We start from the raw sequence: 21,530 nt of genomic DNA on the forward strand, positions 1-21,530 counted from the left end.
GAGAGGATTCATCGCGTTTGTCGACATGGTGAAAGACATTAAACAGAGTTCAGACTAGATTAAATTTGTTCTGATGGATTTGACCAAATATGTTCCTGCGTGTGATATCTGCAGTCGAATATTTGGGTTGACACAGCTCCAAGCTGACCCGTCAAACTGCATGAAATATAATTCAGCTGCGATTCGTTAAGAAGATACAGACATCACGAGTCGATGTACAGAAATCCTCTAACAAACAAAGATAGTTTTCCAAAACATACAAAAAAGTTTATTTCCAAATATATCCCTTTTCTTCCTATGGACAAAAAAAAAAAAAAAGCAGATGATAAATAACAACATGATAAAACACACTTTGCTAACAATCTTCATTGATGACTCAAAAAACATGGCCTCATACAAGATAACAGGAGGTGATAGGTGGTTTTGTATTTCACAGAGATGCAAAAAAATCGACAGAAGAGTCACTTCGTCGCTCTTAGCGGTGCAGATTGACTCGTGCGCGGCGGCACATGCACAGGAGGGGGGGGGGGTACACCACAAAAGGCCTTAAAGACATTTGGGGACCTGCAAGGGTCGACACAGGAAAGAAACACGAGGAATTATTTCAACATATCGACAGTAGTTGTCAATTCTGCTCAGGTTACCTCACCTGTTCCACCCCCCCAACCCACCCCCGCTTCAAATGTTTGCCACAGGAGACAAACTATTATAAACAACACATAAAAGAAATATTCATTATGCTTTTCCTTCAGTTCCTGCCTTAAAGCTGTGATTTTTGAGCACAAAAACAAGGTTACAGGCAACATGGGGGCGCGTCGAGGGTGTAATGTTGCATTCTCCAATAACTCTGATAATACTGGGCCTTATTAATCATTGATCCGGTCGCTGGTGTTTCTTTCACTATATCTTCACAGTGCTAAAAGTAAGGATGAGAGTAACTCAGTCAGGGACGATGTCTTCAAGAGGGATGAAGACTGATTCCTGGGTTCAAATGTACCTCGAATAGATAATTATCGGACGGACGTGTGATTAATAATAGCCTGTTAAGTTTAAGATGCTGACGCAGACTTGGTGCGGTAGTTAAAATCCCACATGGGGCAACAAAACCTCTCCACAGATGAAACAAATTCAGATCATGTACTTAGAAAAATCAGATCAAGACTGAGAAAAATGTACCTTCTGTAACATTATGGCTCAGTGAGAAAGAAGAAATGACAATGAGCAGTCATAATTACTGACTCTTGGCACTACATAATCTGTTGGTTGACACAGTAGAAAGCTACATCTCACAGTGGACAGGCTGAGCACCAGGAAAAAACATACTCAGAATTATATTTCAAGTTTCTTCTTTCTGACTGAATGTGATAAGAAATGTGTTTTTGCCCCCAAATTCTCAAAATTATCCAAAGAGATCACCCTTGCAATGAGGGAAGAGAGAGATTTCTAGAACTAGATGGTGTCACAAAGTCAGTCCACTGTTCATAATGTTAAAATATTTCACAGGAGTCCTGAGGAACCCTTAAAAAAAAAAAAAAAAAGTCAGGTCAGAGGTGATGCAGCAGCCTTTCCCATCCGAGTTGTTCCAAAGCGTAGGGTGTCTTCCTGCGCTCGACCTCTGCTGTCTGCTGCAGACGAGGGGGGGGGGGACAGACAAAGGAGACAGAGGAAGACAGACAGAAAGAGAAAATATCCATTCTTCCAGCAGCGTCTGTGCCCTTTAGTTTGTCCGGAGCTGATAATCTGCCAAGAGACGTAACAGAAGAGCATTAACGCAGCGTTCTTCCCCTCCTCATCACCTCTTGAGCATCGCATCAGAGCCAATGAGACCCAATGAACTCTAAACATGATCTGCATCCACGCAAGGTGGGAAAAAAAAAACATTCCTGTTGCAAATATTTCATTTCACTTGTAAGAATCCCAGTTATTGCTATAAACATCTCATTTTTTCTTCATGTTTTAATTCCAACTGATGTAAATTCTAATGTTCTTTTAGGCGATAGTGCGTTTCCACTCTGTGGCTTTACAGGAAACTTTCGAATTTGAAGGTTAAAAAAAAAAAAAAAGGATTAAAAGGAGAGTTTCTAAAAATCCAACCTTGGTTACTTTAGTTACAGAAGCTGGTAGAAAAAAATAATAAAAATCAGAGCAGGCATTAAGACTTCTTTTCCTGAGAGCTTTGGAGACCTTGATTCTGCACATCAGAAGTGAATGCGTCACCTCCCAAAGGCACTTCAGTACAACGGCAGGTGAGTTTTAGACGGAACAAAGACGACCAACGCCGTGGAGAAACGACCAACTTCCAGCTCGCGGGTAACAGATGCTGCCTCTGTTTACGCAAAAGACCAGGGAAAATAGGAGGGGAGACGGGGGGAAGAAGGGGGGGCCTACTGTGCCACATGTAAGGGTTAACGTCAGCTGACAGTTGAAACGCATGGAGACGGTTTCAGAGGTTGCATCTGGCAGAAATCCAAAAACGGTGTTTCAAGTTTCAGACACTTCATGCTTGAAACTTGCCATTTAAATTTCCACTATCCTCGTCTGGCTGAAAGAGGTGGACTGTGATTCTCCCCCCGGTCCCGGCTGGGACCGCCGACGGCCTGACATTCAGGCGGCCGTCAGTCTTTACTGCTGTACGGGTGCGGCTGTTAAATGCCTGTCCATTACTCATTAATGACTCGGCGCGGTCAGTCTAAAGTATCAGGGTATTGCTTAATCAGTGTGAGTGTGTCTGCATGTAGCGCTGAGTGAAATATGATCGTCGCCGTCTCCCCCCCCCCCACCTGCCTCCCCCATTCTGCTGATGGTGACAGTAAGAGAAAGGTGATAGGCTTTTCTCCACCGCCCCCCCCAACCCCCACTTCACTTCTCTTTTTTTTTAATCCTGCCCTCTGTTCAGCACTTCCTTGCTGGTGATAATAACCCCGGCGTTTGTCAAGCGCCAACCTGGGAGCCTCCTTGCGCCCCCCCTTGGCATCGGTCAACCTCAGCCACCCCCCATCCCCTCCTGGCTCCTACCTGACACATCCAGGTAATGCATATGATGGATGTTACGGGCCGTTTCATTCCTCAGATGTATGGCGGATATAACACTTTGGCTTGGGTCCAGTGGAGGTATTGGGCTTCCATCTCCATATACATTTCTATGCCCCCCCCCCCCCACCTGAAGTAAGCACGCTCCTAAGGAGGATTTTGCTGCAGCCTCATTAAGATACTGAAACTTTAATGTGGCTACGATGCGTGTGATCGGTCCAAAAATGAGCATATATTGACAGTTAAAGGAGTTGTTATATATTCTGACTCCAATCAGCAGGTTGATCAGAATCCACAGGAAACAAGACGCCGAAGCAGCTCTGGGGGTTTGTCTCTTTCGTTGTCACCTTAAACACAATAAATGCGATGTAGAGGGGTTCATTCCTGGGGCAGCGAATTAATCTACAGATCCCAGGTGCCAGCTTTTTGCGAAACAAATTCGACTGCATTCTCTCAAATTTACAGTAACCCTGTTCCATTTTGGACAACTGAGACACAAAGAATTTTATGCCACAGGCTTTGCAGGCTTGTAAAGTTTCTATCTCTGATATCCTGCATGTTGTCAGACTAAGCCCCCGAGGCCATGACTCACGCTGATAGAGCCAGGTAATGGATATGACGGATGTTTTACAGCTGGGTTCACTCCTAGGGCACACGGTGAATATTGTCGCAGAGAGACCAATTCTCAAACTGCTCCTACAAGGAAAACATCATATTTAACCTCATCGTAACCTACGGTTTGCCAGTAGGTGTGGACTTTAGATCATACGTGACATCTTGTTGTAGTTTTATGAAAGTTTATAAGAAATACAAAAAACAATGTTCCTTATTGTCATATCTTTATGAATCTTTTATTCCGCTGTTATAAAAATATTCTTTTGTCAGTAAAATTGAATTAGATCCAGTCACACTTCAGTGCTTGACTGTTTAACAACACGGCTCCCATCTTTAACACCACAGTCCCTGACCTCGTGTTACCGCTGATTAAATAATAATCTCTGCCAGGCGCGGCGGTCCCTGACCTCATGTTGCTATTCATTTAAAAAAAAAAAAAGATATGCACATTTTAAATGGAAAAGAAAAAGATTTCAGGTCTCAGAATTGGTAGTGAGTGTTTCAGCATGCTTGTTCTCACCTCCACTTTGTGTGATGTAGCGCACCCACGGCAACGCCTGGTAACCGCTCTTCTCTATGATCTTAAGGTAACGCACCTGGGGAGCAAAGACAGGCCAAATAGTCGTTTCACTTATTCACACAAACACACATCAGCGGCTCCTGTAACACAATCCTGGCCTTGCAATCTCAGTGTTTACCAACTTTTATCTTTAACCCTCCCTTCTATGTGTGCTGGACTGTTTAAGAACATTGGTCGATGCTCCTGGTTTCATCTTGGGTCATGACATTCACCTTTTCTTACCATCGCTCTTCTCATCTTTTAAATCTCAGGACACAAGGAGTTTAGCTGCATCTATGTCGTCTAGCGATCAGCTTACGCATCTGATGAATGGGATCAGTCCACATTGACAGCATGGGTCTCATTATGACCATCTTTTATGCCTGCTCTCCGTGTTGTGATTGGTCCGGGTCATCAGACCTGATCCTAACTTCCCTTGCCTTTCCAAACAATGCAAGGAGATGCCAGTTAAGTTTTTTTACCCAGCATTCCTGAAGGCCACTAGCATTCAGTCTGCAGTGTGGCCACAAGTGAATCAAGTATTGAATTGTAAAAAAAAAAAACAGTCAAAAAACAAACCAAAGATCAGCTGTGTAATGTTAATAAAAGGGGTCCAACCTGAATCCCTGAGACTGTGAAGTAGGGAATCTCAAAGTTAACTGTGATTGGTCTCTTCGCATCCAGTTCCTCACTCTCCACGCTGGGGAGGCCGAAGTGTGCCCGCATCATGTACTCCTTCCCTCCCTGTACGGAAGAGGAAAGGTCATAAAAAACCAGTTAGTAACTTTAATAAAACTGATGCAGTCCAATTCATGATGTCCCCAAACGGTTACACATGAAAGCATTTTATTTTTAATCTCAGGTAAACAAGTCTAAACAATGAGGTTGTGTGGTCTGATAAAGACAAACATACAAAAACATTTCTGCTCATGGAAAAATGTGATAACTCCCATGTTGTTAAAAAAAAAAAAAGATAAGTCAGATTTTATGGGGTTGAGAATCCGGCCATCATATCGAGGCTATAAACACAAAACAACCGGTTAAATCACGCATCGGAGCAGCTGCTATACCTTTAACACCCGCTAGTGGAGGAACAAGGCAGTAACTTCCTGCTGAGTCCAGATATATGAAACTTATTTTAGGTTGTGAACTGTGACATTTTCTTGACACTAACCGGGAAGGACTTGATATTCCACTGCACCACATTCTTCTCGGGCAGCCACTTGGTGTTTCCCGTGCTGGTCTTGAATTTGGGTGAATCTGCATCACTGGGCACCGGCACCAGGATGGCCACGTTGTTGGCAGTGGACCGGCTCTTGAACTGACTCCGAGCCTACGGAAGGTCACAGAGGGCAGAATTCTAATGACAATTAAAAAACAAAACAGATGTTCAAGAGGTCTTTGACGATTGATCACGCTGCAGCTTGTTATTTTCCTGTGCAGGCATTACTTCCTCAAACAGACAGTAAGATGTACTTCGCAAGAGAAGAGATTAGATGAGTGGATTAGGGCATGGCCCTTCTTGTGTGTGTGTGTGTGTGTGTGTGTGTGTGTGTATGTTTTTATGTGTGTGTCACTTACCTTCACCTTGATCTCCACACGGCTGTGAGAGAACTTCTCAATCACGCTCTCGATCCATATGAGGGGCTTTACCTGTCAGATGGAGAGAGGCGGGAGACAAGGTCAGAGGGTTCAGCACAGAATGAGACGACATCGCAGATCAGCAGAGTGACACGGTGGAAAGGACGGAGAGAGAGAGAGAGAGATTGTGTTTGTCTAAGGGAAACAATAATGTTAAGACGGAGGCTCAGACAGATGTCAGGCACAGCAGGCACCTTTAAGGTCACCGGACATCATCTGTTTATATTTAATGTTGATCTTCTTTTGCTATGTGAAGATGTTTACTGATGGAAGAGTTATCGATTACAGAGTCCTCAGATTTTATATATTTGAATGATATGTATATATTTACATATGTAACTAATTAATAATTAATTTTGCAGAGGTATGCGCTCTCTAGGTCCCGTCTTATTATATAGTTGTGAAATCTTATAGCTTTACTGCAATCGATCAGAACATCCTTTGCTCATAGTTCCCACTTGATTTCTCTTTTACATCTGATGCTGTATTGACACCCTGTGGACACAGGTTCATATGGCTTTCACTGTGAATATTTATTCCAGCCAAGGAGGCTGCGGTTTCACACACTGGTTGGTTCATATTGAAAAGAATTATGTAATAACTAGTGAATGGATTTCTGGAGTCGACGGTCTACTGAATAACGTTGCAGGAAAGAACATTCTGGAACAGACCTGAAAAGCGGGAGCCATTCCAGGTACGTTTCTAGTTCATTATTTTGAAATGTATTTTTTTTCTATATTATTATAGAAAAAAATGTAATACCAAAATAAAATTTAAAAAAAAGTCCTGCTTTCACATGGTAACTTTGTCTAAATGATCCCGGTACACAAAGATCTGCAAAAACATCAGAACGTTCTGTCGTACGCACTTTACAGCTGTGGCCCTTTCAAAATAAAATGTGACAAAAGTTGCATTTTTGGGTAAAACAATTTCTGTTCAGTTGAGACAATGTTATTTACACAATTACTGGTAATTCTGGAAGTAAACATAACAGCAAATGAAGTCTGTAAATCCGTATCGACTAGGATCAACCAAATTATTTGTTAGCACCTCATGAATATCTGCACATAGAAATAAGAAAAAAGGGAAGAGGAACATTCTAATGTGTTTTTCGTATTGTGTGTGCATTAAAGGGACGTTTGTACATTTGTCAGTGACTTCCACTCACTGCAGTGTTGAGGCGGTAAGACATGAGCTCGCTCTCGCCGTCGGGAGGGATGAAAGAAATGGTGCGGTCATTCTCGAAGCGTGACAGACGGACACACTGATGGAACTTCACATCCTCCAGCTCCACCGTCTTACTCTTCTCTCCTGATGCAGACACACACACACACACACACACACACACACACACACACACACACACACACAAAGCAATAGATGGTAAACACACTCAGAAATACACAAAGAAGATTGAAGAGGCTTGCATGCAGCCTGAGGGAAATCAAGGTCAAGGTCAACATTCACTCAGCCTGACTCACTCTCACTCGCTTAAACACACACACACACACACACACACACACACACACACACACACACACACACACACACACACACTGTATGCACAGTATGCTACCAATCCATCTGCCGTCGTCTTATCCCCCGCTGAACAGTTATTTACCCACCACACAGAAAGGAGTGCTGTACAAACACACACACGCGCGTGCGTACGCACACACACACACACACACAGCCTGCCTTCAAAACCTGCTTCCATCGTCTTCTCCCCACCTGAAGCCCATTCAGCTGCCCCACAATAAATCCACACCTGCACTCATACAGCAAAGTAGATAACGACTGTATGATCACAACCACAAGACTGACACAGGTTTTTTATTAGGCTCTTATTTTGTAAAATACGCCAACAAGGCTTTATTCTAGATTAGCATAAGAGAACAGTCACCAGGAGAGTTACCAGAATGTAAACTGGTGCTCTGCCATTTACCTCATGTCTATTTTTAGATTAACGTACCGCAGATAAAGTAGTTCCCTTTCTATGTGAATAAATTAGGCTCTTCCAGAAACGTCCAATCACGGGTAGGAGGAAGTGTGCAGCGCTGCTTCAGAGAGCAGTTAAACCCACTCCCTCACTGGTGGCATCTGTAGTCTGCAGGAGAACCGCTGATGTTCTCCTCCTGTGTGGTTAATGGAGGGTGCTGAGCGGAGGAGGACCGCTGCAATGACTGCATGCTGCTGGCCTTCAACGACATCTCAACTGTGCCTTCCACCATGTTTGCCTGTTCTGAATGCGACCCTGGACCAGCACCGAGGCCCGCTGGAGAGAATGACAATGTGTGTACTGCAGAGTAGTACTTCTGTTTCTGTTTGTTTAGTGCCACACACACACGCACACACTCCTGCAAGCAACCTTATCAAGGAGACAAGAAATAAAGGTCATATGGGAGAGTCTCTGTCAACGCTGCGATCTCAAGTAAGTGGTAGGCGTGTGTGTGTGTGTGTGTGTGTGACAAGAATTCAAGATGCAGCAGCATCCCCTGAGATTCCCTCTTAAACCTGCTCTCACCTGTTAATACACAGCAGCAGACAGGAGGAACTTCATCTGTTGTTGCACAGTAAAAGAACAGACACAGAACCGATGCGTCATGTTCCCTAAATGTTCCTGTCCAAAGCATCTCGCTGTGCCGTGACATCACTGAGGTCACTGAACCGTTAAAGAGAAAGTTAAAAAACAAAACAAAACTGCCTTCCATTTACAAGCAGAAAGGTCAAGATATAATTTATTTAACTTAAAAATGTATCTAACTATTTCTTGAATCAACCTTCTCAAAGTTATGATGTAACATATGTCTGTAAGTCTGTATAAACCTGAATATGTATGAAATTTAACAATTTAATATCAAAGAGAATACAAAAACCAATGTTGATTATCTTAAAAAAATATATACATGTACCCGTATTAAAAAATGTATATATGTGTGTGTGCGTGTGTGTGTGTGTGTACAGAATCTCACTCTTTATGTATGCACACACTTACAGAATGAGATTTCAGTTGCCTTGAAGTGACTCTTCTGAATTTCTGCCAGCAGAGGGCAGTGTTAAATGATTTATAGTCTTTTATGGTACATCTGAGGTAAAAATAAATAAATTTTCATGTACCGCCGCTGTATCCACCGTAGCGGGTCACAGGGAGCTGGAGCCTATCCCAAAATAAAATAAAAAGTGCAGATCAGGCAATTATGATAAAAACCCAAAAACTGTGGGTGGTTGGAAATGTTAAATAGCTGATGAAGAGAATGAGAGAGAGAATTCTATTTGAATATGTGTCAGTGGGCGTGTTTTGCCAGTATGTTTGTTTCATGGTGATTTCTGATCATCTTTTTTTCTGAGGGGTATGTTATTTCCCAGACTGCAACACCCAGCAGGGGCTTTGCGGGCTGCATATACAGGATATCTACAGACCCCTCAACCTTTCATCTGCAGGGCTGTAGCCGGGGGGTGAGGATTAACTTGGAAGGAAAAAGAGGCTAGACAGTGATGGAGCCTTTCCCTTTCAGTGAGGAGTGGCAGGGGGTAAGAAATGTAGGCAAAAGAGAGAGAGAAAGATGAAGAAGGAGAAGGGAGAGAGTAGGACAAGAGGATGCGGGGGGTGGGGGGGGGACAAAGGAGGAGAGATGAAACAGTAGGAGACGTTAATGGGAAAACTGGGAAAAGCAGGAAGAGAGGAAAAGGAAGATGAGAGGAGATGAAAGTTAAGCTGGGCGTGGATTTATGGAAGTTAAAGGTTGAGACAGACAGAAGGGGTGAGGGCAATCAACCAGTAGCAACGGCACAATACTAGCGCTTTACTTAAAGCATTATTTTACACATTTTTAACGCAAATGTCTACTCAGGGTGAAATATCTGCTCTTGAAAATACAATAAAACATTCCCAGCTGACAGTTCACAGGTTCGCTGCCAAACATGTCAAATCTGTTACGGCTTTAGAAACAGAAAACTCTTGGATTTTCCTCTCAAAATGTATTTGTTTATGACAGTCAGTGTCAGTTCAGGGTGTGAAATAAAGTGTATCTCGGTCGACTGGAGAGGGAATACGAGGTAATGAGATGAACGTATGAACTCTGCTTGGTACAAACACACAAAATATTACGTTTTCTAGACTTGACAGAAATATATTGTCAGACTAAACAGAGCTTTGAGTTATTGTCAGTCATCCCAATTCCTCCAGGAGAACAGATTCGACTACAAATGCACCAACAAGAAATTAAAAAGAATTCACATAAGCGTTACTTTTTTTTTTTTTTTTCCAAGACGCCGACTCAGCAATACTTACTGCCGGTGATTTCGAACAGCACTTTGTCATTGAGGCCCAACCGGAGTTCAGGCATCCCCGACAGAACTACTTTGAGTTTGATGGTTCCCACTATCTCGCTCCGCAGGACGCTGCCATTAGCGCTCACCTGAAGACATACAGTAAGAGGAAAGCATTACATCAGCCATAAGAAAAGGAATAGCACGATAAAAATCTGATCTGTAGAAAAATCCCAGCCCCGAACCTGAGAGAAGACATCATAAGTGAGACGTAAATATAGTTCTCTCCTGTTCTGCAATTGCAGAGAATCCGAGCCCCCATCCAGTTTCCTCTGTTATATACGTTACATTTTCCTCCAAAGAAGATTTAATGCAGCCTTAACAAGATCACAATGCACCCTGACTGGTATAGTGGCAATTACTTTGTTTGTCTGGTTGACATAATAAGCCAGGAAACATAAAAGTCTAAACTGTTGCTTATTGGTTTTTTCATTCTGACCCACAGAAAGTTTCTGATAGAATTATGGACCAATCTTTAAAAGAAACAGCCGCTACAGTAAGTCACTAATCACACGACACAATGAAGACGCGAACAGTAAACACCACAAAACACTCTATTGAAAAAGAAGAAAAAGATCATTGACTGTTTCCTTTGTAATTCAATTCCTGGAAGAAGAAAAGGAGCCAAAACACATCGAGGTTCTAAAAGACAATTTAGGTTATTTTTTAGCCCCAGTGAACTCACAAAACTTTCCGACCGTCTAAACAGTCACAAAGGAGGATGCCACGATGCAGAATTGATGCGTCAATGATGACATCACATTAACAAATTGTGAATTTCTTTGAAAAGATGAGAGAGATCCTGGTGGAACTGACACTGGCGTGCAGCTCATGCTAAATTCAACTATCTGAACTTTTGTGTGTGTGTGTGTGTGTGTGTGTGTGTGTGTGTGTGTGTGTGTGTGTGTGTGTGTGTGTGTGCGTGTGTGTGTGTGTGTGACACAACACTGAAGATCAAAAGCCGTCCTCACCAGTAGATTTACCGACTCGATTACATCCATGAAAACTTCATTCTTCCTGTACTTTATGCCTTCTGATCGCCATGACACGGCATTGGTGACGGTGGCAGGAGGTCGAGGAGCCCCGATGTCTAATTTATGACCCTCCTGGGTAATGTACCTGAAAGGGACAAAAGAAGATGTGACACATGTTCAAGTGCTTCTAAAACCGTGTCATTTCCTGCTGAGAGGGCTTGAAGTAGAGTAGTTGTTCATCAGTATGCTTTTAAAACCAAAAAATGGTATTTCTAAATTTTGGAGAAATAACACTCTTAATTTGGAGGAATCTAAATAGTTTTGGTCTCTTGAGAGTTCTATTTGGTATTAGTCACCGTTGATGCCTGCAAATAAACATATTCCAGTTTGAATAAATGAAAAGGGCTTGGTACTGTTGTATGAAGATTACTCATGGGCGTAATTTGAAAACGGAGATTTACATAAGCTCATTGTGACCGCGGCCACAGATAATGACGTGATTTACATGCGTTTGTTTTTGTGATAATAAACTACGCTCGGTTAAATCAAAACATCATGCGTTAGAAATGGTTTGGAGTCACTGGGGTATGACAGAGTGTTTTGGCGTGGGAGTCCTGGAAACATCTTCAGTCGGTGTGTTTAGGTGGGTTAAGATGACATACAATATGTGTAAACAGGTTTCTAGTGTTTCAGCGCTCATCCGGTGAACATTTAAATTGAGGAAAGCGGCGTGGAGAGAAATTTTAATCCAACACGAGATGTATGTTATATAACAGGTATCATAGAGTATTGCACAATTTGATTAGCTGGTAAGTTTATCCGAGTTTAAACAGCACATATGGACTATATTGGGTCATCACATATCCAACACCTTTAATTTGATGGATCAACACTTTGTCAAGCAGTTTGCTCCAGGATTGATTATCTATCTACCAATCTTTAAATGATAGGTAGATAGTTACTGCTTTTTTAAGAAAATATTTTGACCAGGATTAATGGAGTTTTTTGGAAAGCAATAAGCTGCGCAATAAGCTGCGCAATAAGCTGCGTAAACACTGAAAGGCGTTAGCTTCTCACAAAGGTTCTGCGCTAAATGAGCTGGCATGTGTCGCCTGTGGATGTGTGTGTACAATACACACAATATGAACATTTGTTTGGGGTTGTGTTTCCTAGAAGCATTCAGCAGGTTTCTCTTCTGCACCCAATGCCCATGAGGGAAGGAGTGGAGTGCTAAGAGCTATAAAAACACAACTGGTGCATTCATTTGATCAATGGTAATTATTAAGTACTGAATGGTGCATCTCTAAAAAGTATGATCAGGTTAATAAATAATGAATGTCAGGGCTTTAATGTCTTGTTGCCTTGATTGAGGCTGTAAAAAAACATTTAATCTATTTATATACATTTATTTAGCAGGAAGAATCCGTTCAATCATCTTATGTACTATATGTACTAGAGGTTGTGTGGACATTTTTTTTTTGTTTCTAAGGAGACATAATGACTTCCCATGATAATAGGAGGGAACTGGAGTCAAATAAACAACATGTGACCGGGCCTGTTTTTACCAAAACACCTGTTCCCCTCCACGGTTCACTTCTCATCAGCTTTGTTTCCACTGAACACGAAACGTTCACTTTTTCTTCCAATAACTCTGGTGTTAATATTCACAAAAGGACAAGACGCAGCTGTTTTTCAGCCGTGAGCTTGAGATCACTTTGAATCCAACTCCTACATGTGCAAACATAAATATGTCAGACTCAGTTTGACAGTGATCCAAACTCAGATCGTCGGAAAGCAACAAAACCTCGCCCACTCCCTTCGTTCTCCCCTCTGACCTCCTCCTCTCTTATTTCAGTTGTTCCTCACTGTTTTTGGGGGGATTTTTTGTTTTTTGCTTTTAACCCCACAGGCCAGCACATTTCTGATTCTTGTAGGTCCACTGAGGCATATCAGCGACACAGAATTGATTTGGGTGGCACATCGGCACAGTGTGTAGCGCTGTCACCTCACAGCAAGAAGGTTCTGGGTTCATTTCCTTTCTGTAATCTAATGTAATCTCATGTAGTCTAATCTATTTTTACATCGTCATAAGGCCCATTTTAGAATCACTATTCCAGCTGCTCTGAGGACGTGAGGAGCCACCTCTTTGAGATAATCTGTTGGGGGGGGGTGGGCCCAGCATCACAGCCAACGACACCAAACACAACTTATTTGAACAAACACAAACACTCGATGAAGGGTCTCCCTTTCATCTCAGCTGAACATTTAATATCTAATGCCAATAACATAAAAGAATTTAGATTGAGTGATGGATTGAGGCAATATTCCCTCCCTCGTTCTTTGTCCTAGTTCCTCCCACATAGAGGGGCCTTGAATGCGAGCTGACAAACCGCAAAATCTGCAAGTGCTGAGAGATAAAAGGCGGCGACAAGCGGGCTTAGGGGTCGACGTCGGGTTGTTTTGTTGCTTCTCTTGTTTGTTCTGTTCTGTTTTGCCCTGATTTTCCTCAGAAATGCTAATGAAAGAATGTGGAAGGCAGCAAGTTGGCAGTAAACTGACAGATTAGCATAACAATAGCAATCACAACAAACACACACACACACACTGTACGAGGTTTGTACGTGGACGCACACATGAAGACACATGCGAACACACATTTGCATGTACACACACACACACACACACACACACACACACACACACACACACACACACACACACACACACACACACACACACACACACACACTTTCATACGTTTATAAGTCAAGTTTGGGGCATGAAGAGGTCAGGGAGTAGGAGTGTGTGTGTGTGTGTGTGTGTGTGTGTGTGTGTGTGTGTGTGTGTGTGTGTGTGTGTGTGTGTGTGTGTGTGTGTGTGTGTGTTGTGATCTTGGTCTTGAGTGTGTCCAGCTAACAATGTCTTTGTGTTTGAGTGCAAATAGGAGCCTGGTAATTATCTCCCCTATTCAGACACTAAACACACAAGCACACACACAAACACACATACACACACAAACACGCACACAAACAGCAAATCAAATCATACATCAATCACATCTAACACACACCATGACCCGTGTAAATTAAAACAGTTCAAATACTGTGTTCACCATTAACCCACAGCCGAGCCGGTCCCGCTCACACAGAACCTGCGGTTCTGCAGAGTAAACATCACGCTTTTCCCTTGAAACAAACGCTTCTCTCTGAGGAGCCTGGAGGACAGAGAAAGCTAAACAACCCTGTGTACACAGTGATGACAAAACACTTGTGGAGCCCAAGAATAGCAGTCGCTTCAGTTCATTTCACCCACAGAATGAAGGCCTGCCAGTCATTACGGCGTTAGCCACCGGCAGTGCTTGAATGAAATAAAAATAACCCAATGATAGCAATGCTCTAATCTTCCCTGGTCAGGCATGGAATACGTTTTTACCTCGGGGAGTAATGTTGACATTTTGTTCCCTGAAGCGCGATATATGATCCTCCTGAAGGTAAAACTCATGATAGTTTACAGCCATTATGTATTTGAGACGTTAAAACTTGAATCTATCCGTCTGATTAATGTGACACAAAAAAGCCGCGGCGCCAACACAAATAACTTGCTCCACAAAGCTGTGACTTCTCTTATCGCGGTACCTTCAGGAAACCATTAAAATCTCCTGTCAAATTCTGTTACGTCTCTCCGATTGGCCGCGCAGGCGATGCAGTCCCTGCTATGTGGAGCACGGTTAGTGGTAGTGTCATCTTTTTCTTACTCTTGTAGGATCTTGCTGTCAGTCGTCTGAGGGAAACCGAAGTCCATCACTTCGTCCATCAGCTCGTACACCGTCACAAAGTTGTCACGGATGCTCTCCTCTTCTAGTTCCTTGAAGTACTCCTTAAACACCTGCAGACGGAAAAGAAACTCAGTGCGACATTCAGAGCTGAGGCTGTACTTTTGCTTTTTGCTTCATATATAAGTGGAGAAAAAGTGATGCAATCTACAGGCTGCAGCTAAGAAGCAAAACCCTGATTAAGTTTATTGCATAATGAGAAAAGCATACAAAGCATTAAGATGTAATTGTTGGCTAATCATGTACATATTGTCATGATAAACAAAATGCAGGCAATCACTTAACATCTATTTTAACTAAATGATTAGAAAAAACACACCTGGACTATTTTATAAAGGAAAGAGTAGACCAGAGCGGCGTTGCAATTCTTCTTCGTCATCGCCACCACTGAGGAGAAGACTGTTAAGAAAATGTCTACAAATGCATTGAGGCGGAAACGGACGAGAGTGGGGACGCCTGGATACCGTGGGCGATTGTGAGATGAATGCCATGACACGCAAACTTAACAGAATGCATTACATTCACGAGCGATTGAGAACACGGCCACAGGGAGGTAAAGCAGCTCGGTTGTCTCGGGCTTTGCGCTGGGAATAGCACTTACTCACAACTGCAGTATCATGCTGAATTAATAATGTGGAAGGAAGTTTGACTACCAGATCCTGTATTAAGAAAGGAGGATATACGCTGCATAATCACAGCAAAGCTATGTTCAATTTTTCAACTGGCTGTGATGAAACGGAATCTGAAATGCTAACTCCAGAGGAGATCTGTAGAACAGGACCTCTTATAGAGGAGGAGGAGACGGCCTATAGATCTATAGATCCACATGTCAGAAGCTTTAAATTAAATGGAGACAGATTCACACTTATTACTGTAAGGATCGAGACTTTTCAAGGATCAAAACGTTACTTGGATACGGTACAGGTTGCTGTGTTTGATCCACAGGAAGTGCGCCGAGCCGTGGCTGACCAATGGCGTCGTCTCAGCCTCTTCTTCCCTCTTCATCAGGATGGGCATAAAGTGGTCAATTTCATTCATGTCCATGTTGCCCATGTAGTTACGGCAGATCAGCACCTGAATGCATAAAGGTAAGAACAAAATGTGTGTGGAAGGAGATGTACGTTACCAAGGGGTCACTACCTAACAACAAGCATGAAACATTCTGGACCCACCCCAACCATGGGTCAGTTTCACAGAAGTGAGGGTTAGAGAGAGGTTAAGTTTGCTCTGGTCATTGCATTGCATTAAAAAAAAAATCTAGAATCATTGGAATTCCTCAAACATCAAGAGACACCTCTCATGTCATCGGAATAAAAAAAATATCGTCAAGTTATGCCACAGAAACCTGCATCTATCTGATCCCACCTACTGAATGAGCTTTAATTCAACATGTAAACCTTATTAGGGAGGAAGAAATACAAATGCTCACAGTTCTTAAATGGAAACAGTCACCACTTTCATTCTTGGCTATTCTGTGTTGAAAGTTTGTCGGAATAAAAATACTGACTAGTATTTGATATCTGCTCCTGAAAGTAAACCACTCCATGCATTTAGAACAAGGGAGGGACCTGGAATAAGTTTGGTGATGTAGTTTATTAGTGACATTCCTCTCAACCTCAGTTGTTCTGTGTCTTAGATGTTCTTCTAAAAGGTGCTTTCATGCTTCCTTCTTATCTCCTTTAGGACAGGATGCACTGGACTGTTCTTTATGATGAGAAAAGAGATGATGATTCATGGCATTTTCTTGGAAGATTTTAAAGAATACATCCCTCATCGACTGCAGCATAGTGAAAAAGCCTGATGTAGGGGTTCTCTGCATAAGGTGACCTTCCGCTAAGTTCTTATGAATTTATATTTACCTCTGCCAATAAGGATATGCGATTAGTTGGGTTTGTTTGTCTATTTATCAGCAGGGTCACAGAGAAACAGATTTTCCTTTCACCATTTCCTCAAGCGCATACTGGAGCCACGCTTCCTTGTAGACTCTATGTTGAAGAAACTCGGAGAACCTGTTTGCTACAAAAGCTGAGTGCAGGTCTTTAAACACAGATAGCTAACAGACTAAATACGAGTCACACCATCCATGAAGGCAGCATTTGGCAATTAAAAAAAAAAAAAACATTCATCACATCATGTATTCTGTTTTAAACACACACTTTGATGCAAATAAACCAGATTGTGGATTTAGCAGGATGTAATATGAAAAAAAAAAAAGTACACCAAAGAACTATTAAAAGATTTGGAAAATCAATCAGCACAAATAGAAAATCAAGCTTGTTGTTTTCAGCCTTCCTCTAGAATGTTGAACACATCTCCTCCGTTCCCTAGGTGAGTCTGGAGTAACATGGATGAGGAGCGAGACGAAAAGTGAGCTCAGAATCATCTTAATTTGCGGGACACGTCTGGTGAAGCTAGACTGCTTAGTTCGCGAGACACCCCCTCTCAAAGAGTCCTCTCTGATGTTTCACCACATGAAATACAACATCATAAAATTCAAAAATGTCAAAAGACACAACCAGGTAATATGTTTAATACATGAGCAAAGTTCAGCGAAGCTAGCATTTACAGCTTGTGAGAAATCCTCTGGACAAAAAAAAATATTATGAGCGGACGATATCGCACTGTCATTTTTAGGATGGGGGGATATAAACTGAAGGAAACATACATATTTATGTCACAGAAGAGAATAATTTTGTGTTACCTTTATTTATACACACACATGCGTGCACGCGCACGCGCGCACACACACACACACACACACACACACACACAATCAGATGAGTCAGCAGACTTTCCAGAGGGTGGATACACACAGAGTGAAAAAAAAAAGGGATGAAGGCTTCAATGCTTGAGGGATCCAATTGATGCGTATGTGCTAAAGCACGTGCACACACACCGGCACGCACATACGCATACACACATGAACATACACACACACAGACAAACACAGCACCCCCCCCCCTTTCAGCGGAGGAGTGTTCCGCAGGGGTCACATGGGGGCAGATACAACAAAGGCGGGAGGAAATAAGAAATAAAAAACGGAAATGCCAGGAAGGTGAAGTAATCAGAGGAATAAAAAAAAGATATATCAACAGGTCACTGCTCAGCTTTGTGTGAGAGGACATTGAAGTCACAGGGCGAAAAGGTCAGAGGTCATCAGTGGGAGAGAATGTGGTTTAGAGTAATATCAAGCACCCAAACTTCAGAGGCTTCACTTTGTACCGAGCAGACATAGAAGTAATTATATCATCAACTATACAATTTTACAGCAGACATTAAATTACTGCTTATTGGACTGGAGCGCTGTCTTCAGGACACAAACTGGATCGACAGATTTACTTGAATAATATTTACTCATGTGAAACATAAGAACACGATCAATGATGGATCTACAGATACGAAACCTTTTGGCAACCTGCGGGATATATGAGTTGAATATATTTGGAAAATTGCAAAGATAGGAGCTATTATCTAAATTATATTAGGATAAATATGTTCTGTCTGACAGGTGTATCAGATACATTAATCTGTGGCTCCCCTGATCCCCTATATCACCGGTCATGTGTCTGATTTACACAGGACTAAATCAAACACACTTACAGCATGGCGCCAAGGCGTTTCAAGTGTGTTATTGACTCAGCTCTTGAGATAATAAGTGATTCCCTCGTCACAGCATTTCAATTGAAAGGTTGTCACCTAAACTCAGATTAAAAAAGAAAAATATCAGATGGGGCGTATAGTCAGCGATGTCATTTGAGTTTGTTATTGGGACACACAGGATGGTCAGTTAGTGTTTACAGTGTGTGAAATCAATAGGGAACACTAACTATTGACCTCTGGAAGCAAACAGCAACCAAAAGCTAACAGCTGTTTAGAAAATAATCACAGCTCAAATTGTTCTATAGTGAAACGTCTGTCGGGAGTCAACAGAGGCAAACTTGTCCATGAAATAAAGTTCAATTGAAAAGAAAGTGAGACAGAGAGACAGACACCACTGAGTTGGTTTATCAGTGGCGATCATTTACAGTGGAGCTGCACACTCAAATAGCTGCTCTGTGATGGCCAGCATGAGCATGTTTCAAAGAAATGTATAAATCGGTCAGTGAATATTAAAAGAAGACAATCTTAGCTATATCTCGATCAGTGGGTCTTTAATGTTGATGAACATCTCTGATAAATACGCATAACCCAAACTTATAGGTTGAATCTCTGTTGGAACCCATGCTTCGAAGGAGAAATGTACTGCAATGCTCACGATGGAAAAAAATAAAAATAAATCTACTGAAGCGCTGTGAATAAAATGATGCCATGCTGATTTCAATAGTCTGACATTTCAGTCTACGTCGTCCATCCCAGCAGCGTGCGGTCTGGTGCCCAAAAGCAACAACCCCGGGGCAGGAATAAAGGGCATCGCTTACAGTTTTCAATATGTCTTGGTGTGACCAGTTCACCTGCGCAAGTAAGATGACGTTTCTCACGTGACAACGCTTGACAACCTTTTATTTTTAAAAAAAATCCAAATTCTCCTTGTTAATATTTGAAACCTGTTCTACATTAAGTTAATTTGATTATTAATACCACAGTTGATCTCCCTGCTTTTCACTGCTGTAATAAAGGACAAGGATTCTTTCTGGTCATGACAAAGGGAAGAAGATGAGTGAAGGTAAAGAGCTACTGGCTTGCCCCGGGGCAGAGATGGGTAGATAGGGAAGGAGAGAAAAGAGAAACCCTTTAATCTGTACAATCAGACATCCAGTCTATGAGGGACTGATCCTTTTCCCTGATGAGTATTGTCAAGCATAAGGCGCTTTCAGCGCTTCTCTTTTTCTCTTGCCCTAAAAATAAGTTAACCCGATACAGGCTTGGATGTGAAACTTAAGTTAAAAACATTTTTTTTTAAATCCTCCAATAATACTGTACATGCAAACTGTAACAAATGACACTGTAATAAGTTATGTATGGTTTGATGAAGTTTGGAGACCGAACACACTTTATAATAAAGTTTTTTACATTATATACAGATTATTTTTGAATAATATTCATTGAACTGTCAATCATTAATTGTAACAGGCTATCTTGTAAAATGTCAGATGATAGTGAAACTGCACCTAAGAATCTGTAGATGCGATTATTACTTCTAAATTAGTGGTTTGATTACTTGACCAACAGCCATCGACCCAAATAGATCTGGTTTATCATACTACTAAAACTGGAACAGGTAGAAATAAACTAACCATCAACTCTTCTGATTTTAAAACTTACTTTCCAACTAACATTCGTTCGGAGTTTCTAACCTCTGACGTGTAAATATTTGCTTTCTCTTTAGGCTCCTCATAATTTAAGTGCCCATATTTGCAGTTTTTAGAATGCTGATGGGAATAAAGCAAGACATGGCCTTTTGCTTCAGGAAACTGTCAGATTTCACTCATGTGAGAAAATCATATCACAACATGCATTTCTATGTATGTCGCAACATCAAACTATGCAACGCAAAGCAGTTTTTCATGCAATAATCCATCGGGGCTGCAAAAAGGTAAAGTTTTAAACTTATAAGTAGGACACATCAGATACAATGAAGGCTGCTTCGCTGCACTAGAACAAGCCCTCTGTGGAGACCGAGCGTGATTAGAACGAGTTTGGCAAGTTGAGCCTCTCTTCCTGGCTGCGCACACGTCCGGTTAAGTTAGCCGGTTCGTAGCAATAAAACGCCCAATCGTAATAAAATATCTTTACATGAATGAAAATATAAGTATATTTTTATGGACTTTTTAAAAATAAATAAATAAAGCAGCACATTTTCCTCGAAACAGGTGCTGCCCTCATGTCAACTCCCCTCCTTCACCGACAACAAACTTACCTTTCCCTTCACGTCAAGGATAAATATCGCCGAGGCTGACATTATGGCGAAGAAATATCCTTAAGAAAAAGAATGAGATGATATTTATGTCTACTGTCAGATATTGGTCACTTAAATGGAGAAATATTCGCTCCCCTCATCCTCTTTCCACCTCTCCCTCTACAGTCGTTGAGATGCAAAGCGCTGCTGTTCCGGACCGCGGATTCAAGCTAGCTTCAGGCTAGCCGCAGTGCGAGAGATGACACTTCCGGAAGTTAGCAAACACAAGACTTTAAGTTAGCTCAGAATGCTAATGTCAGCTCAGAATGCTAATGGTGCGTGTAAAGATTTTTAAACATGATCACGTTCATGACTAAAAAAAAAAAAAAAAAAACTAAAAAAAAAAATGTGGCAAATGTGGATACTTTACCTGTAATTAATATATCTGAAACAGTTGAATACAGTATGCTTGTTTTCCAATTAATCTCAATAAAAAGCATTTTACTTGAATATAGCTATTGATGAAGTATTTTTCACTGCTTACTACTTTCCTGTCAATAAAGCATGATGAAATAATATAATTTCTACTTTTCACTCTATTGCTTAGTTTTTAATCACACTTGAAATTTTAATCCAAAAAAATGTTGACCTTGTGGAATATCACAAACATATTAAAACTTGCACAATGTGCATTAGAATATAATCTTTATATTT

At 41.6% G+C, this 21,530-nt stretch overlaps 1 protein-coding gene across 1 annotated transcript; it reads right to left on the reverse strand.

Moving 5' to 3' along the window:
- Positions 1 to 21,369, reverse strand: ap1m3 (adaptor related protein complex 1 subunit mu 3). Its single transcript, XM_068320322.1, has 12 exons — positions 20,838 to 21,369; positions 15,898 to 16,054; positions 15,300 to 15,367; positions 14,903 to 15,033; positions 11,146 to 11,293; positions 10,137 to 10,263; positions 7,014 to 7,156; positions 5,786 to 5,857; positions 5,379 to 5,537; positions 4,823 to 4,948; positions 4,166 to 4,241; positions 1 to 1,740 (listed from the first exon to the last, which is right to left on the reverse strand). The coding sequence occupies exons 1-12, from the start codon at positions 20,877 to 20,879 to the stop codon at positions 1,718 to 1,720; spliced, it is 1,272 nt and encodes a 423-aa protein (XP_068176423.1). The 5' UTR covers positions 20,880 to 21,369; the 3' UTR covers positions 1 to 1,717.
- Between the last annotated feature and the right edge of the window lie 161 nt (positions 21,370 to 21,530).

This window comes from Antennarius striatus, chromosome 7 (genome assembly GCF_040054535.1).
Source record: "Antennarius striatus isolate MH-2024 chromosome 7, ASM4005453v1, whole genome shotgun sequence".
Lineage (NCBI taxonomy): Eukaryota > Metazoa > Chordata > Actinopteri > Lophiiformes > Antennariidae > Antennarius > Antennarius striatus.

Excerpts from the sequence above, each read along its gene's own strand:
- ap1m3 (XM_068320322.1), bottom strand. The coding sequence starts at position 20,879 with ATGTCAGCCTCGGCGATATTTATCCTTGACGTGAAGGGAAAG. Across the intron at positions 4,242-4,822 it reads TCACAGTCTCAGGGATTCAG|GTGCGTTACCTTAAGATCAT; the intron begins GTTGGACCCCTT and ends TTTGCTCCCCAG. Across the intron at positions 1,741-4,165 it reads CTACATCACACAAAGTGGAG|ATTATCAGCTCCGGACAAAC; the intron begins GTGAGAACAAGC and ends GTCTCTTGGCAG.